The sequence below is a fragment of the Macaca fascicularis genome, chromosome 12, assembly GCF_037993035.2.
Source record: "Macaca fascicularis isolate 582-1 chromosome 12, T2T-MFA8v1.1".
NCBI classification, from domain to species: Eukaryota; Metazoa; Chordata; class Mammalia; order Primates; family Cercopithecidae; genus Macaca; species Macaca fascicularis.
In genome coordinates this window covers 133300611-133320000 of record NC_088386.1, presented here as the reverse complement: position 1 = coordinate 133320000, position 19390 = coordinate 133300611, and the positions used below count along the sequence as shown (strand labels likewise).

Sequence of the window (19390 nt, the reverse complement as noted above, 5' to 3'; positions counted from 1 at the left end):
GATTACAGACGTGAGCCACCGCACCTGGCCAGGAAAATGCTATATATTTTAACTAGGCAATTTTACACCGATTTTTCCTAGAGCCACCTAAAAGCTGGCACATTCTCTTTAATGCAATTTTCTCATCCTCCTCAAATGTCTGGGTTCACATGTCCCCCCAAAATTAATCATTCAAGATGAATATAAAATTGTTTGTTAGACTTTTCTTCACAAGAATGTTTATTTTCATAAGGTGTTTCCCATACACTCAAAGACTCACTTTAGGACCCCCAGTCCTTGCCCATGTCTCCCTGGGTTGATGCTTTAGGAAACATATTTGGCATCTACTTTATATTTCAGGCTTTTGTGCTACTGAGAGGCAAAGACTTCCCTTCCTGCCTGTTTTACTTATTTATTTATTATTTTTTTTGAGACTGAGTTTTGTTCTTGTTGCCCAGGCTAGAGTGCAATGGCATGATCTTGGCTCACTGTAACCTCCACCTCCTGGGTTCAAGCGATTCTCCTGCCTCAGCCTCCCGAGAAGCTGGGATTACAAGCTCCTGCCCCTACACCCAGCAAATTTTTGTATTTTTAGCAAAGATGGAGTTTCACCATGTTGGCCAGGCTGGTCTTGAACTCCTGACCTTAGGCGATCCACCCATCTTGGTCTCCCAGTCCTGCCTGTTTTGATGAGAAAAGTGTTTTTAAGAAAAGTCAAGGAAAATCTAGAATAGCTACACTTTCCACAGCAGAAGAAATTGTGGAATTACAGTGGGAATAAGTGTAATGGCTTGACTGATCTGCTAGTCCAGGACTTATTTCAGAAATGTGTCTTCTTTGAACAGATTGTATTAGTGCATCAGGCAGGACTTCTTTGGTTGTAAGTGTTGGGAACTTAACTTGAACTAGTATAGAAAGGATGTCTGGAATCAGGAAGCCGGTTGCATTCTCTTTCTCTCCTCTCCACTTCTCTCTGCTTTGCTGTCCTTGGCTGGCTTCCTTCAAATGGTAGCAAATATGGCAGCTCCTGGTATTATCAGAGAGGGCTCAAGACCGGCTGGCTCTAAGATGAAAGCAGGCAGACCTGGGGATGAGCTCACCAACTCTGGATCACCCGGTAGAGGAGATGCTAGAAGGTTCTTCTGGAAGATGGCAGCTCTCATTTGAACCCCTGGTCAAAGTAGGGGATGGACATTCCTGAAATAAGAGAAGTGTTGGTCTAGACACATGGCCCAACAGCTCTCTGTGCATGGCTGGCACTACGTTTTCCTTCATAGCCTGGTATGTTTTAGTAGCATAAAGTGAAGTGCTATTTGGTTTTACTCTCAAAAATTGCGGAAACAGCATCATTTGTGCAGTAGAATAGAGTAGGAAACATTCACACCAACATGTCCATATGAAGTGCTTAGGGAATGGGGAGGGGCAGCTGGTCCATCCTTGTTCCTGAGCCTGGGTCTGGGTGCGTCTGAATCTAGAGGTGGGAGCTTTGAAATGTGCAGATTGGGGCAGGGAAAGAAGTTGAGGCTGAAAATGAGGCAGAGACGAATATGGTTGATGCAGCCCAGATCCCTGGGGGGTTATTGCTGGATGATTCTGGACATTATTGAGCACAGCTACCACTCACTCTGCAGAAGAGAAAACCGGGTTGCAGGAACCTTAGCTGACGTGTCCAAAACCTGTGGTGAGTTAGTAGCAAAGAAGGCACTAGGGCCTCATTCCCAGAGATCTGCTCAACTTTCCATTCTTAAAACAGGCACAGGGATGGAATGAAAAACCCCAGTTGCCCTCTGGCTGTGGGGTCATTGGAAGCCTCAAGTCCTCTTCCTTGGTTGGGCTTCTAATCCTTCTCGTCTTGAAACAGGCCTAGTTGCCTCAGTGGAGCATTTTACTTTAAGCTGATTTTAGAATCTCACATACCTCTTCTTCAATAAGATGATACTCCAGCCTCACTGCAACAAGCAAATCTATTAACCTGATCGCAGATCCATCACTGGGAGCTGGTTGGGAGGGTGAGAAGAGTGGACTTGAGCTGGCCCTCCAGGAATAACTCACAGGACATCCCAGCAAGAACCCTCTGGTCCATTCTGGGAGGTGGGGAAACAGGAGCCTGTACTGGAGAGACTGAACTTAGGAATGCACTGCACAGCTGCAATCCAGGGTTTAGAGGATAAAGATGGAGGCACCCTTCAGCAACTGTCTGGATGCTGGGATGTGGGGTGTGGCAGACGCTGCTGCTGTGGCTGCAATTTCCCTTTGAGTCCCATAGACTGTGATGGAACCCGGATGCTGAGTCTGCTACACTGTCTGCCACTGCCTCTTAACATTCAGGAAACTGGAGTCTTCATATTGGCTTCTCTATGACTGTGTGTGTGTTCAAGTTCCTTCAAGCAGAGCCTGAGATGGGGTGCTGTGCAAGTGATTACTGAGGGAGAGCTCCCAGGGGAAACCTAGAAGGAAGGCAGGAAGGAGGACAAGGGCAGGAGAAGAAGCCAGGCAAGGGGTGGGTTCTGAGAAGTCAGGCTGGTCCCATGGGAGTGCTCTGCAGTGGGAATCCTCTTGCCAAGTTTTTCTGGCCCAGAGGCAATGGACTGGAGTGTCATATCCCACATTAGACATCACTGGTTGTGGGCCACCCCAAGGGAGATGGGCTATAACCCTGTACTAGTTATCAACTGCTGTGTAACAAATTGTCACAAACTTAGCAACTTACAACAACATGCATTTAATATCTTGGGTCAGGAGTTTGGGCCTGGCTTCGCTGGGTCCTCTGCTGGAGTCTCAGAGGCTAAAACCTCAATTTGGGAGAATACGTTTCTTTCTGAAACAGGCAATATTTTCAAAGCTCACGTAGATGTTGGCAGAAGTCAGGCCCTTGTGGTTGTTGAGTTGGGGTTACTGCTTGCTTGCTTGTTAGGAGCTGCTCTCAGCTCCCAGAGGCCCCCACATTTCCTTGCCATTGGCCCTCACAGGATGGCAGTTCACTTTGTCAAGACCAGTGTCTTAGTCCATTTGGATGGCTGTAACAAAATGTCATAAACTTGACTTAAACAACAGAAACTGATTTCTCATGTTTGGGAGTTTGAGAAGCCCAAGATCAAAGTGCCCGCAGATTCAGTGTCTGGAGAGGTCCTGCTTCCTGGCTCATGCACAGCACCTTCCCTCTGTGTCCTCACATGGTGGGAGGATGGAGCGGTCTCTGCGTGTCCTCTTTTATAAGGCACTGATCCCATTAATCAGTGGGATGATGATCTTCTCCTCTATGACCTAATAACCTCCCAAAGACCCCATCTCCCAATACCATCACTTTGGGGGTTAGAATTTCAACATATGGATTTTTGGGGGACCTGACATCCAGACCCCAGCAGTCAGCAAGATAATCTCTCCCTGCCGTTTCCTAGGACAGAGTCTTCCGTGATCCCTGGATGACTTCCCGCGACCCAACTGTAACCTAATCCAGGGAGGGATACCATTCATCTTTGTCATGTTCAAAGGCTGGAATCAGGGCTCAGCTTCCATTTGCACTCAAGAGGAGGGGATTACACAAGGGCTTGACTCCTGGGGGTCACCTTAGAATTCCACCCACCCTACACACCCCAATGTCTCCAGAAGAGACAATTCCCAGCATCCATGAACAGTCTCCCAGGAAAGGGCATGGGAGTGAACCACTAGCATTTGACTCTCATATGAAGGGGTTCTTGCAGAGGCACTCATGGGACCTTCCACACTGTCCTTGCCCACGGGAGAAAGGCCAGCCAAAGTCACAGAAAATCACCCTCCCTCAGGCCACCTTCCAGCCTGAGTATCTGGGTGGGGAAGCCTTATCCCCATCAGGGCCACAGCCACAAGGGAGCTTGGGAAATGGAGTTCTGAACTTGCTAACTTGTATAGTTAAGGAAAAGATATGGGAAGAAAATGGGAAGAGGTGCCAAGGGCCAGTTCAAGCCTGCAGTGAAGGGGAAACAGATTTAAGAGATTCTGTGACTTAATGAGGTCCCACTGACGGCCTGGCCTAGATCCAGGACTCGGGCCATTTAGGGCAGCTCCAACTTTTGAGGTTGTTTTCCTCCTGGGATCGGGTGGCAGAGAGGAACTGGAAATGTAAGTGGAAATCCACATACTGGTGACTAAGGAAGAAAGCTGCCATAGAACCCAAATTCTCTCTTGTTAGCATGAGAGAGGATTACCACGAGTTTCTGGAAGTTTCTAGAGCCATGGGCAGTGCTGAAGAGGATCTGGATCATCAATGATTAGGTGCAGCTAAATATTAAAGATTATGGTTTCCTACTGAATGGGAGCTTTTATTTCTTTAAATCTTGTTCTAAATGATTTCTTGCCCTTGCTATTTAAATATAGCCATCCATTGGTATCCATGGGGGATTGATTCCAGGATCCTCCATGGAGACCCAAATCCACAGAGGCCCAAATCCCTGAAATAAGGTGGTGTAGTATTTGCACATAACCTATGCACATCCTCCTGTGTACTTCAAGCCATCTCTAGATTACTTATAATACCTAATACAGTGTAAATGCCATGTAAACAGTTGTTATACTGTGTCATTTAGAGAATGATGACAAGGAAAAACATCTGTACATGTTCAGTACAGATGCAATCATCCACTTTTGAAAACCATTTTTGAACCACAGTTGGTTAAATCCATGGATGCAGAACCCATGGATACAAGGTCGACTGTAATAGAAACTTTCAATACCAAGAAATGCTTGTGCCTAGCGATTTTGCGAAAAAGAGTGTATTTGTATTTGAAAGAAACCATGGAGTGGAAACACCTAAAACGTGCTTGTTCAGTTAACCTCAGTTTGCTGAGCTGCTTGGAGCACGGGGTTGTAATCAAAGGTTGTCTTCTTTGCAGCAATGTTCTGGGAGAAATAGTCCTCCCTAGTGCTGAACTTGCAGACTCTAACCACGGGGGTGGCAGCAAGTATCCCAGGTCTCTGCAGGGGCTTGAGTCCATGCCTGCACTGTGCAGAGAGGATGAGGGCAGAGAACTGGATGCCCCTGGAGGGGCGTGTTATCCTTCTACATGGCATGCAGGCAGCGCGGTTCTATACTCGGAGCCTCTGCTCAGCACGTTTTCACCTAAGAACCCCATAATTCATGTTCCATCCTTGTTCCCTACCCCAGTGCTCTGCAAGTGAGCCCTTTGGTGCAGTGATGGGTTGGGCCCCTTTATGGGAGAGCAAGGGAGCCCTGGAGCTGCAGAGGGGGCAGCCGTTCTCTCCGGGGTACTGTCTTCTTTCTTCCCTAAATTGGAGGGAGATAATCCATGGAAAGGAGTTAATGATTTCTTCACTCTTCAAACTTGGTCCAGAAGGATCTCAAAGTCAAAAAGACCCTTTGGGATGTCTCTTGATATTTCACATTAATGGACTTTTCATAAGGACCACCTGATGGGAGAGCAGTGAGAAGTCTGGGGATGGCCAAGGCTGGAGTTGTCATTTGAGCTCTGATACTAATCCAGACCGGACAATGACAATGTCACTTACTCTCTTGGAACTTTCTTTCTTTTCTTTCTTTTCCTTCCTTCCTTCCTTCCTTCCTTCCTTCCTTCCTTCCTTCCTTCCTTCCTTCCTTCCTTCCTTCTTTCCTTCCTTCCTTCCTCTCTCTCTCTTTCTCTTCTCCTTTCTTTTCTCTTCCTTTCCTTTCCTTTCACTTTCTCTCTTTTTTGGAGTCTCACTTTATTGCCCAGGCTGGAGTGCAGTGGTGCCATCTTGGCTCACTGCAATCTCCGCCTCCTGGGTTTAAGCGATTGTCCTGCCTCAGCCTCCCAAATAGCTGGGACTACAAGCGCCTGCCAGCACGCCTGGCTAATTTTTATATTTTTAGTAGAGATGGAGTTTCACCATGTTGGCCAGGCTGGTCTCCAACTCCTGACCTTGTGATCTGCCTGCCTCGGTCTCCCAAAGTGCTGGGATTACAGGCGTAAGCCACCGTGCCCAGCCTGTTTCCTTCATCTGTAAAATGGGGCCACAATTTCACCTAATAAAAAAAGATATCTTTCTATTTAAAAGGGCTCAGGATGTTGATGTTTGTGATAAAGGAGAGAATGTGTATTGAAGTGTTTTGAAATGTACAAAGCTTTCTAGAAACAGAAGTTCTTACTCAAGAATTTTCCTGAAGCTTTGGCAAGATAACCATTTTCATTACCCCTGTCTGTGCCTAGAATGGGCCTATAAGCTCCACAATCAGAATCATTAGATATAGAAACTAAAAGAAATGTAGCCTCCTTTTTTTGCCTTTTCATTGGTGAACAGAGCTTTGGTTAACGGAAAACCAAGGCGATTTTAATTGCTGGTTTTTCTATTTGAAAGGGGAGGTTATTAGTAGAAGTCTCAATTCAGAAACTTCAAGAAGAAATGGGAGGGTGTGGTGAGGGTAAGGGGGGGACTGCATTTCCTGTTTTCCTTTCAGATGGTGTTGGAAAACATTGCAGGAAAACCATGGAGACCCACGAAGAAATTCCAACATTTATTCTTTTTGACGCCAAGGGCCCAGCCCAAAAGGTGACGAGTAGGAGTGGTCAATTTTTTTTTAAGAGTTGGGGCTTGCGGGAGTCCAGCTAAACGCTTGTAGGGTGAAGACAGAATTCAGAGGGTGACATCAGCCCGAGCGGGGGCCAGAAGAAACAGAGTGGAGGAGTCTGGTTTCATTTACAGTTTGGGTCAGTTCTGCAGTGAGGAGGGGGAGAGGAGGGGTCAGGGAGGGGGGAGGAGGAGGAGGAGGAGCTGGAGGAAGCCCTGACTGGTATCCCTGGCCCCAGTCCAGTTTGGAGCTCAGTCTTCCACCAAAGGCTGTTCAGTTCTCCTGGGCTCCAGCCTCCTGCAAGGACTGCAAGAGTTTTCCTCCGCAGCTCTGAGTCTCCACTTTTTTGGTGGAGAAAGGCTGCAAAAAGAAAAAGAGACAGAGTGAGTGGGAAAAATATGCATCCTATTCAAACCTAATTGAGTCGAGGAGCCCAGGGACACACACGCCTTCAGGTTTGCTCAGGGGTGAGTGTGATTTCTGTTCTGTTTTTCCAGGTTCGGGGCTAGAAGGAAATGCTCTCAACCTGAAGTGACCGTTTCTAGGTAGCTTTAGTGGCTCTTATGTTCACGCTGTTCGCCAGTTTTCTGTACGTGTTTTAGGTCTCTGGAAGATTCTGCTGATTTTTCTTTCTCACCTTGTGGCAGTGGGGTTTCCTTAACTTGGTTAAGGTCATGCTTGCCTAAGAGCGTGAGCGCTTTTCCACTGTGCGTCTGTGGCTGCTACGAGCGCCCTGTGCATTCCGGGCGGCAGCGTGTTTTGGCGCATGATTTATTTAAGTTACCGCTGCCTTCTAAAACCCATTTGGGATCCGCTTTGTTTGCAGAAGCGTCTTTGCCGAGGACTAGCAGAGCTCCCTACCGAGCGGCTCTGCTGGGAGGTTTTCTGAGCTCTCTGGGTGGTGACACTAGGTTAGGGTGCAACAACCTGCGTGGGTTTTCAGCCCAGGGCCGCCCACGGGAAGGTGCTGGTGGAGCACATTGGCTGCTTTCACGAGATTGGAGTGACTCTGGTGCCCAGGATGGGGGCCAAGTAAAGGGTCACTCAGTCATTGCCATCAGGCTTTCGTCTTTTCAGGAACCTGATGTCTCTGTTGGAGACTTTGTCCCTTGAGGTTGCTTAAAGGAGTTGCAGGGGTCAGAGAAGAAGAAGGAATTTGGCATTTGGGCAGCATGCTGAGTGTCTAAGGCAAGGCCCCTGGGGCTGCAAGGCCAGCCCATGCTGCACAGAGGTGAGGCCAGTGCCAAGCTGGGAGGCCCCAAGGGCTGTTCCCTGGCCCGGAGGATGCAGGGTGGGGCTTGAGTCCTCTCTTGCTGAGGATGGAACACGTTCACTGACAGTGGCCAGCCTGTTTGGGGAACCTGTTTCAAGGGGCCTACTATGTTCGAAAATGAATGGGGATTGAAGTATGGGTGGAGTCACTGGGAGGGACTAGGGGATGGTTGAAGAAAAATCTGCTTCCACAGGAAGCCCCAGGAGCCAGTTTTGTGGCTGGTGCAGACCCCAGGAGCAAAGCCCTCTGAGCGCAGGGGAGTCTGCTGTACGGGATGGGGAGGCAGGGCTGTGGCCCCGGCTGACCAGCTTCTCTCCCCACACACAGCTCACCCCGATGAGGACCACAGGGTGCTAGAGCTGCAGGGTGCTCAGAGCTCACAGATGGTGGATGATTAACCTGGGATCCCCCAGCTCCCCAGGGTCCCATTCTTAACACTGTAAAACACTGAACCGAAATGGCTTTAAAATTGAAGTTACATTGCTCCTAAGCAAAACTATATTGAAAACTGAGTGGGTGGTCGTTGATGACATTACTGGGACTTCTGAGGTTTTTGTTGGGCTAAAGATAATGGAAGAGATGTTTGGTCAGAAGCCACGGACGTAGTCGTTTCCTGGTTTTCAAAATGAGCAACCAGGGGCTCTGAGATGTGGAATTCCTTGCCTAGGCCATGGTGCAAGTGTCTGAGATGGCAGTGAAATCCTTCCCCATTGCAGGAGAGCAGACAAGCCAGCAACGGGGGATCCCAAATCACTCATATCTAGTTGGGAAAACTACTTGGGGCTCACTGAGACTCTACCAATGAACTGAGAAAGAAGTGAGGTGGACTGTGGGAGGGGGCATCGGCTCTGTGACCGGAATACCGGGGCTGGCCGCCCTGCTCAGGCCACCTCCTGGGGGTGGCGGGCCCCGAGGGAGGGGACTTGAATGGTCTTCTTTCTGAAGTGGGCTTGTAGCTGAGGATGAAAGCCTGGGGTGGGGAGGCGGGGCTTTTACAGAGATCAGGATCTAGGAATGGCTGCCTGTCTGGACTTCTTTGTTTAGGCGAGGGTTTCTTGTAATCCAGAGGTTTACTTCTCTCCTTTCCTCACTCATGGTCGAGAGAAGCCAGGAAGCAGACACTGAGCGGAGAGGGGGGTTTGGGAAGGAATTCCATGTTGGGGTGAAGTGAGGCTGTCCTATCTTTTCCTATCCAGGCATTGGAGGGTGTGGCCACAGCACCTTTCTGGGAGGTGGCTGGGGAAGCCTCTAGAACGTTAGCCCTTGGCCCCGCTCTTCCCCTGCTTGGCAGGGAGTGTGTTCCACCCCACCATGGTTGTGGCCCACAGGTGAGGAGATGTGTGGCAAATGTCCAAACCTGGGGTCTGAGTGATATTTTTGATACGCGATAGGCATCTTTATGAAAAACTGTCTTCACTTCGCACTTCATTTTATTTCTAAAGCGTTCAGGACTCAGCAAATTGCACTGACTTTATCATAAGTGCCTTTTGTGATTTCCTATCCTAGAACTTAATACGTCCCCGATGAGAAAGTAGGAAGAAGCTCCTCTCTCCAGTCGATTGTTGATTTGTGGTTCCAATGAGGCTGCTCATCCTGACCTTAGTTTCAGGAACGGAACCCATAGATGCGGATGCCTAAAGCCGGCTTGAAACGAGACCGCCTTCTTTGGAAGCTTTGGAAGCTGGCGGTGACTTTTTGCCAGCGAGGCTTCATTTGTGTCCTTGCTCAGAGTGTTTAGACAACTGGATCAAGCGTAGACTTCATCAGCGGTTGATATCACCTCCCACTTTTATGTGAAATTCCATGTTTAGGATTTAAAATTCACCGGCAAGTCATGAATACTATTGCGTGACACTTCCTTGCAGGCACAGTAGCAGCTTTAGCAAAAATTTTTATTTGAAAGTTCAGTTTTGTCACTGCTCTTTTCGGAAGAAGCTGAAAATCTAGTATCTCTCGGGGGAAGAATCGCAGGTGGTTTCCATCTGACGGGGATGTTGTGTACCAGGCAGCTTTTCCACCCTGACTTAAGGGAGCAAATTTTCACGGTGTCCTGGCTGCAGCAAGCAGGCAGTAAAAACACACTGCCGCTACATAAATAGCTGACGATTTGAGAAGGGACCTGACATTTAAAGAAAATCCTATTAGCTCTAGCTAAGGAAATGAAAGCCACAAACCATCCAAATTTTAAAGCAGGGGAGCTTTAAAGGTTCCTGCTAATTCAGACAGCTATGAACTAGATAAGAATGGTTATCTTCATTCTCGCATTTCTAGATATAGCTTCTCCGCTTCCACTGTAAAACTTTGGTGGAATTCAGTGTAAAAATTCAGTGCAAAGAAAGGACAATCCTACTCTTTAAATAAAAGATGTTGCTTGCCCCCTCTAATATGTGGTGATGAATGTCTTATTTGCAGGGAGTATTCCACAGGTCCTGATTTTGCAGAGATATTCCCTTCAAGAATTCACTTTGTTAATTTTGAAAAAATATAATTTTAATACATTCTGGTCTTATAGTCCATTTTGGGAAGGAGATGAAATTTTGAGGGCTGGGCACTGTGGCTCATCTCTGTAATCCCAGTATTTTGGAAGACTGAGGCGGGTGGATCGCTTGAGCCCAGGAGTTTGAGACAAGCCTGGGCAACATACAAAAGCCTTGTCTTTACAAAAATAATTTAAAAAATTAACCAGACATGGTGGCATGTGCCTGTGATCTCAGCTATGAGGTTGAGCCTGGGAGGTTGAGGCTGCAGTGAACCGTGACTATGCCACTGCACTGCCCTTCAGAGCCTGGGCGACAGAACAAGACCCTGACTCAAAAAAAAAAAAAAAAAAAAAAAAAAGAAAAGAAATTTTGAGTTAGCACGTTCATCCTGGTCTAGCTGTTTTTGAAAAGGCAGTTTGGTTTTCTTTCCTCTAGAGGGAGGTGTATCTCTGCAAGCTCCAGAAAAATCTCTGAAGTGGTGCCTGGAGTCTCCCTGGGTGGGGTTTCAGGGTTTGCAGTGACTCAGTGATGACCATCTCAACAGAGCTTGTGGGCAACTTTAGGGCTGACATTTCCAGACATGATTATCATTATTATATTTATTGTGGTTGTTCATAATAACTGAAGTGGACATACATTAGAGCTTTGTTTTTCTTCTCTGCGCAGGTGTAAGTGTATTGAGATGAAATTGTGCCATCAAAGGAGGCAATCTTGGTTCTCAAACAATTGCATTACAAGGGTATCCAGCAACTAAAACATTTTATAGGAAGCATTTTACCCATATCTAATCACAGAGGTTTAAATGAATAGTCGGGTGCTTGGGAACCAAAGTAAGTTTGCATATTCACGCCATTGTGGATCCCTGTAGAATTACTGGATTTTAGAACTGTAAGGGTGTTCATGACATGTCCTTTGATACTTTCCCCTAATGGACAATGGGTTTTAACATACTTTAAAAAATTCACACAAGCTATAATTGTGAATGTCTCATCTTAAATATTTATTAATACAAATATAAATTACTGACGCTCAGATTTATGTTTGTTAGCTTGAGATAACCAGTGTTAGGACCCTGAGGGAGACAATTCTAGCTCAGAGTAAAAAAAATAATAATAATAAAAACAAAACAAAACAAAACAAAAAAACCTAACCCTTTGGTTGGTCTTTGTGTTCTCATGTTTACTTAAGTTTAACAAGACCTATTGTGCATCACAGCCTTGAGCGCTGAGATTCAGGGAGGGAATAAAAATGACCAAGACATAGCCCCCTTTCTTCTGGTTGGCAAACACATAATTTCTGTTTGGCTAATTGAAATATCAAAAAAACTATCACCTTGGTGGATGGTTTCTCCATGCCTTTTATACTTCAGATGAAGACAGAGAGCTCAGAAAGGTATGCCCAGCGACAGGGCCACAGAGCTAGTAGCAGAAGTGTCTGATGTTTCCAATATACAGACATCTTGGACTCTGGACATTTCAAGGGGGACAAGCCTTTAAGAGTGTATTTTAGGGTGCCATGTGGAGAAAAGTACTCTTGCCATTCCCAGCCTTCCTTGGAGTAACCTCTTTTAAGTTGATTCAGCAGAGGAGTAACTGTTGTTTAAAAAAATCTGGAAAGAAACAGGAGAGAAGAAAAAAACAAATACGAAAAGTTCTGCCAAACCCTCTCCCAAAGGCAAATTGTTAGTCTTGTAGGGATCTGGCAGCATTTAGCACAGTATGATCCTACGGCTCTCCTGAAGTTTAAAACTCATGAAATACAGAGAAACGTTTTGAGAATGTGAGTGGCCAGGGATAAGTACAATGGGAAATGTTTCTGTAAACCCCCCCGTGTGTACTATACATTAGATTTTCAGGAACCCAGAGCATCGGGAATTGGCCACTGGAAGGAAGAGCTCATGGCTCGGTTTAATTTCAAAATTAAAAATTGAACAGCAGCTGGAGTTGACTCAGATCTCAAGGGAAACCATTCCAGGAAACTGGTTTTTCACTTCTGGAATCTTCATTAGTTGATTCAGCAGCCCAGGGCTGGTACCCAGAGTTAGCGCCAAGTCAGCTAAACCCACAGCTGGCTCGGCGGTGCACCAGGGTGCTCTGTTTCTAATTGGGGCTGCAGAAAACCCATCACCCCTCAGAGCCCAAGGCAACAGATGGAAGAGAGCAGTCGCAGGACTTTGGCCAGTTTGAGCAACAGACAAGGAGCATTCTTTTACACAAAAGGGAGGCTGGGAGAGATTGGCTGACCATTGCTGACAGAGGCAGTAAGGAAGTAGAATTTCCCAGGTTATTGCAATAAATCCAGCATGGATGATATTTTATCAGGTGTTCCAACTTGATTTTTGAAAAGGTTTCTATGTTCAAGAATAATTTTCTCTTCTCTACTTGATTATGAATTAGACTAGAAAACAAACAAAATATCGAACTTTTCTTTTTACAATGGGAGCACCTTTCAGCCTTTTTAATCATTTACGATGGAACACCACAGTTTTGGAAAGGTCAGTAGCACCCAAGTTCATTGCCAAGAAGGAAAGAGACAGGAATAAGTGCCAAGCTCCAATCTGGATCCAGCAGCGTCATGTGGCAAGGGGTTGGAATGGAGTGGGCATTTGTGCAATATTTCTTGAAGCATTTTCTAACGCACCCTCTTCTTTAACGTTGAAATGGAACTAGTCTCTGCCTGATGTTTATAATTAGCAGTGTAAGCGCAGACAAAATCTCGTCTGGCTGCCATATATTTCAGAATGTGGAATGTGTTTTACATTTGCCTGGTGGTGTCTAGCTTTTCAAATCACACCAGATATGGAACTTTCTGCTTCATGGTTATTATCTTGAATGCTAGGAATATGTTTTAAAATAATTTTTTCAAATATCTGGGCAATTAATCTGGAGTTTCTTAATTGCCTTTGTAATGGGAAGGAGATCTACCTCTGAGGAGCTTGGCCTAAGCCTGGCCGGAGGTCGGCATGTTCTTACAGGTGCTCTTGTTCACAGAGTGGGGGCATTGCTAGGGGATGTCCAGGCCCTCTCTTTCTGCATTGCTTTGTTATAATCCACGAGTTGCAGGACAGGTGTTGCTTTGTTAGATTTTACCGGGAAGAGCCGAAGATCTCAAATTGGCTACTCTATATCTAACAAGGACCACAGTAGGTAACGAAATACCCCAGTAGGTGACAAAGGAGGTCTAGTTACCCTGCCTGATGAGAAGAGTTTTAAAATGTTGCTATCACAGGACACACATTCAGTTTGAGTCAAACAGATTACTGTTCTAGAGTATTTCCATAGAATAGAAATTTGAAGGCCAGGTGTGGTGGCTCATGCCTGTAATCCCAGCACTTTGGGAGGCTGGGACAGGAGGATCCCTTGAGCCCAAGAGTTTGAGACCCGCCTGGGCAATATAGCGAGATCTTGTTTCTACCAAAATTAAAAAAATTAGCCGGGCATGGTGGCACACACCTGTAGTCCCAGCTACTTGGGAGGCTGAGGTGGGAGGATTGCTTGATCTCAGGAAGTTGAGGCTGCAGGAAGCTCTGATCGTGCCACTGTATTCCAACCTGGACAACAGACCTATATTCTGTCTCAAAAAAAAAAAAAAAAAAAAAAGAAAAGAAAAGAAAAGAAAGAAAGTAAAAAAGAAATATGAAATCCAAGTTGTTAAATAAACAGGAAAAAACCAAAATTTGGTGTATTTCTTGGAGCTGTTCCAAAACATTTAAGGATTTTTTTGAGGATTCTCCTTTGGGTCTTTCAAACAGCAAGAGCATATTAAATTCCACTCTCCTTCTACCCTAACTGCAGGACTTAATAAATTCTTTCTTAGCTTCCTCCCTGAGGTAAAGAATGGGGACTCCTTTCCCAGGATTCAGGCAAAACAAGAAAGAGTGAGAAAAAGAGAAAGAAATGGGCGCTCCTTCTCACAGTCTAGGAACGGGTGTGGCAAAGGCAAGGGTGGATGAGTGCCTCGAATTTACTGAAATTTGACTTTTTATTTCACAGTCAGTATGCACGGCTCTCCCACTGTGGTCTTTGACTATTTCCAGTGCTCCCATTTTAAACAGGACAATTAGGAACTAACAGAAGTCCCAGAACTTGATAGGAGGGACAGACTGATTTTAAAAAGCAGTGCTTGGAGAAAACCAAATAAATGGCTTCAAAATGGGAGCTCTGGATTTATTTGAGTCTTTGTTTTAAAATTATTTCCTTGTGTGCATGTGTGCGTCTCTTTCTTAAAAAAGATTTCCAGACGTGGAAAATGAAAAAGGTTTTGAGTAGGCTGAATGAAAACTAATTTACAGAATTGCAAAATAGCTTGGGAAATCATATTCATTGGAATATGATTGAATATGATTTCAGGTTGAAGGGCCATGTAGGGCAACCTTTGTAATGAAAGGTATCCTTTTAAATTTCAAAGGGATAGAAACTAGACGGGAAAAGGTACCTCGAATCCTTTTAGAATGAGGCAGAGTAAACATAAAGATGAATAATTCTAAATAGAAAGATGAGAATGAAAATGTGATAAATGTCTGTTATTGAACCTGTTGCCTTTAGGACGCAGAATCTAGGATGAAGGAACAGACCCCTTCCAGCCCAAGGTCTCAAGCAGCCAATTCTGAGTCTTTTTTTCATATTTGAAAGAATGATAGCAGACAGCCGAATTCTATTGACATAGAATCTGTGGTGTGTCACCACCAAGGAAGTCTATTTCTTCCCCAAAAGACATGGGGAGTTTCCTTGAGATCTGGATCAAATCTGGCACAGCCTCTAGGGTTTCCTGGGGTTCTTCCCACGAGCTTTGGAAATGCTAACTTGGGTTAGGTTTCTGGTTCTACCTTGTTTTATCTAGGTAGCTTTGAACAATCACTTTGACTTGCTGGGGTTTCAATTTCTCAGCCCTAAAATGGAGGGAAATCAGCCACTGGGCAGTGGGGAGGAGGATGTGAAGTCCCACCCACAAGACAGAAGCCCAGGAAGCGTTACTAGCGCTCTCCTCTCTCCTTCCTCGGGGAGGGTGGTGTCGGCCAATGAGCGAGGATGGCTGCCTCATTCCTCCTCGTTGAAGTGGGCGGGTGGTCATTTGGGGAGATGGTGTTTGACATCTTTTAATAATCTAAATGAAAAAGTTATCCAAAATTTGCTGCCAGGGAATTTCATTTTTTATAAATGGAGACTCCAGGACATGATAAACAATAGAAGAGAGTTAATTGCAAATGAAAATATCAGCAAATATTCAACAGCTGGGCTAGGAGCCCACGAGCCACAAGACCTGCTTCCCGCATGATGGCAGGAAAGTGTGTGGGGCCAAAGGCGTTTTTCCCACCTGGGAATTCAGCTCAGCTGAACCACATGAGTTCTGAGTCATCAGTGGAGCCTGGATAACGCATTGTCCTACAGGCATCATCTCCTGTCCCTTTCAGAACTGGAAGGGCTCCTTTCCTTCTCTTCCCTCCCCTCCTCTTCCCTCAATATCTGGATATATTCTGGATAAAATAATTCCTGTGCACAGTGTATTTGTCCCATTACTTTGTGTTCCAATGGGAAGTATCTCCATTGAGGAGGTTACTCTTCTAAAGATTCATATCTTGAAAATAAAAATCTTGACATACGATTTTCAATGAACTGAAGGTTTATTTTACCCACAGAATTGTTGATGTAAGTGAGTGATATCTTAGAAAGACTTCCCAGATTTTATTTTGTAACTATTTAGATTGTATTGAGCACTCTGGAAGATGAGAAAGGTAGTTTTGGAATTGCTCCAGAGTGAGCCCACTCAATGCTTTACATGTGACAGAAACAGTGGATTCAAAGGTGTTCACTGTGTGAAGGATGGGAATGGTGAAGAAAACTGTTAGCAAAACCTGCTCAAGGCATAATTCATTCGTGCTCTTTGTTCATGCTCCCTGCAGAGGAGTCTTCCCATCCCAGACTCAACAGTGAGGGGACGGCTCTCATCTTATCACATGTCCTATTTTCTCCACCTGGATTACAAAGCCGAATGCTTTACAAAGAGCTTCTCTTGTGTTCTCATTCACAAACAAGATTACTGCTTAAAATCATGCCTCTTGAACATGGATTAAACATTTAAAATAATTGAACTGGATCTTCCTGAAGATTTGCATTAAAATTTTTAATTGAAGCAGTGATGCTTAAACTTTGGGGGTGTGAGGAGTGGCACAACTGCCTTTTAGAATCACATACAAACATGGACCCTTATCCCCAGAAAAACCCTCATCCATAGATGGGATTTTGCACTCAACTGTGGGAGGATCATAGACTCTTTAAATCTGTAGATCCCATATTAAAACATTGATCTAGACCAATTATAATAATACAGTTTGTTTTGGAAAGAACAGGACATTTTCCTGGGAAAGAATCTAGCAGGAAGTTTATACCTTTGCTAACAAAAATTGACTCTCAAGTTTGATAGAAAGAATCAAGAATAGCACATATAAAATGTACCTTTATATTATTCTAGAGTGTATATCATTATTTAATTGAGGTCATACAAAAAATTAGATATTGCAATTTTTTTTTTTTTTTTTTTTTAAGAAACACTCAGGAATGGGTCTAACAGACTGTAGGGAAGAAAGGTAGAGCTTGGTGGAAAGGTCTGGAAAGTTCCTAGGGTTGCATGGGCTTGAGGGATTCCTAGAGAGTGAAGGGGCAAAGATGGTGCTGTAGCACGGTGGGGGTAGGGTCATCCTAAGTGGAGGGAGGAGAACGGGCAGTCCAGCTTGTCAGGGGTCCCTGAGCCCTGCTGTGCTGGGACTATGCTAAAACTTGGGAGCATTGTCAAACCACAGCATAAGCACTGGAGACTGCTCTTCTACATTGTGTTAACATATATCCATGTCCAAAAGGCAGTGACCATTGCAAGGCAAAAAAATCAGGCTGAGCTTTTGCAATGCTGCCTTTATCACCAATCATTGCTGTCACTTCGTTGCAGAAAGAAATGTGTTCTGTTGATGGCTGGCCTCCTGAGCATCATTAGAACAGCATTCCTTTCTCACTGTTGATACATTTCCAAGAGACCACTGTATTGACAGGTGGTTCTGTTTTAGCTGCTGAGATCATGCCTTCAAGTTCTCAGAGTCTGAATCACAGGGTAGATTTGTTTCATCACAGGTGGTACTTTTTGTTGATTTTTTTTTTTTGGAAATCCAAAGCCACATGGGTCCTGGTGTTCATTCCCTTGTTTATGGCTTCATCTGTCTCCATCTTACCAATTTTTGGCGGGTCAGGCTTAGGGCCCACACTGTGTTCCATCTTCCTCATAGCTGGGCCACATGATTTGGACTTCAGCTTCTCCCTCTGGGCCTGACCTCAGGCAGGAGGAATTTCATGGCAAATCCATGGCACTGAGCTTCAGGTTTCCTTTGCACCCACTTAGCTCCTGTCCTTGACTGGCAGTCTCAATAACTCTCTGTGGCTCTCCCTCTACTTTTGCTAAGTGTTCCATTTGGACACTAGTCCGCTGCTCCATTCATGGCAAAGTTACATCACTCATCAGCCAGACAGACTCTCCTCTGCTATCAAACTTCAGATGGCAAGGCTGAGAACATTAGATTATCCTCATCCCTGATTTCATTAGCTATATGGGGAAAATGGAATTCCTGTGCGACACAACAGACAACCATAAAGACTTGCAGAGCCCATGGGGGCACCTGTGGAGAGAGGAAGGTTAAGATAGAGATACAAAAGCTCAGGCCCTGGGTGGAGCCGATTCCAAAGCTCAGAGGATACTAGTCAGGGCAGAAGCCATGATTGCACCAGGTCTGAATGTTCATATTAGATTCTCTCCCACTTTCATGAGACTCTGATCTTCTTTGCCAAACCCTAACATTTTGCATGACATATATTCTTTTCTTCTTTTCTTTCCAAATCTTATCTAGAACTAAGGGCAAACATTGTGTTATTTGAATACAGCGGCATGTAGACACACTTTAGGATGTTTAGTTGTGTTCTTTTCTCCTCTTAGCTCTTAAACTCTATCACACCTCAAAAAAGAGAGGCTACACTTATATCATTCCTGTTAAATTGATGGCTACATTTTAGAGGTAGTTACCCATGCTTTTAAAACCTGGCAAATGATATTTCCTGTCCTCATTTCTATTTTAATTGTGGTAAAAACCTTATAACCTGAAACTTACTATCTTGACTATAATTAAGTGTACAGTACAGCAGTGTTAACTATATGCACCTTGTGGTACAACAGATATCTACAACTTTTTGATCTTGCAAAACAGAAGCTCTATACCTATGGAACAGTAACTACAACTGCCCCCCTCCTCACAGCCCCTGGCCAACACCATTCTAAGTTCTTTTTCTAAGACTTTGGCTACTTTAAATACTTTTACATAAATGGAATTATACAGTAATGTATTTGTCTTTTAGTGACTGACTTGTTTCACTCAGTGTAATATCCTCAAGATTCATCCATGTTGTAGTAGATAAAAGGATTTCCTTCTTTTATAAGGCTGACTAATATTCCTTGTATGTGGCATGTGTAAGACTTAGTATAATACAGTAGGCTATGCACGTGGCTCACGCCTGTAATCCCAGCACTTAGGAAGGCTAAGGTGGAAGGATCTCTTGAGCCCAGGAGTTCAAGAGCAGCCTGGGAGACATGGCAAAATCCTGTCTCTACTAAAAATACAATCCTGTCTCTACTAACAATACTACAGCTGGGTGTGGTGGTGTGTGCCTGTAGTCCCATTTACTCAGGAGGCTGAGAAGGAAGGATTGCTTGGGCCTGGGAGGTTGAGGCTGCAGTGAGCTGTGATCATGCCACTGCTCTCCAGTCTGGGTGACAGAGTGAGACTCTGTCTCAAAAAAAAAAAAAAAAAAAAAAAAAAAAAGAAAAAGAAATAAAGAAAATTACAGCATAAGTGGTGTAATAACAGTGCAAAGTCCTAGAAGAGCTGTAGGAATAGCAGTTAATGAATTTAACAAATATTTACTATACACCTACAATGATACAGACAGGCATTTTGCCATACTCTATGCTCAGAGTATGGCTGAGCTTCACAATCCTGGAATACTCTTTGTGATAAAGCAGACTTGGGAATCTATAATTGATTTCATAATTGCAAAAATTCCATTGTGTGTGTATATACACATACATGTA

General features: G+C 44.7%; 1 protein-coding gene across 21 annotated transcripts in view; it reads left to right on the top strand.

Moving 5' to 3' along the window:
- Positions 1 to 6404: 6404 nt before the first annotated feature.
- Positions 6405 to 19390, top strand: part of COL6A3 (collagen type VI alpha 3 chain) — a 92130-nt gene continuing 79144 nt past the window's right edge. For 7 of the 21 annotated variants that reach the window (XM_015433023.3, XM_015433022.3, XM_015433021.3 and 4 more), the window contains exon 1: positions 6405 to 6498. In XM_015433023.3, coding sequence (XP_015288509.3) covers positions 6436 to 6498 — 63 coding nt within the window. In that variant the 5' untranslated portion in view covers positions 6405 to 6435. Of the gene's footprint in view, positions 6499 to 6556; positions 6657 to 6763; positions 6985 to 19390 lie in introns of those variants that run through there. The other 14 variants (XM_074010567.1, XM_065526324.1, XM_065526321.1 and 11 more) reach the window with 3 other exon arrangements.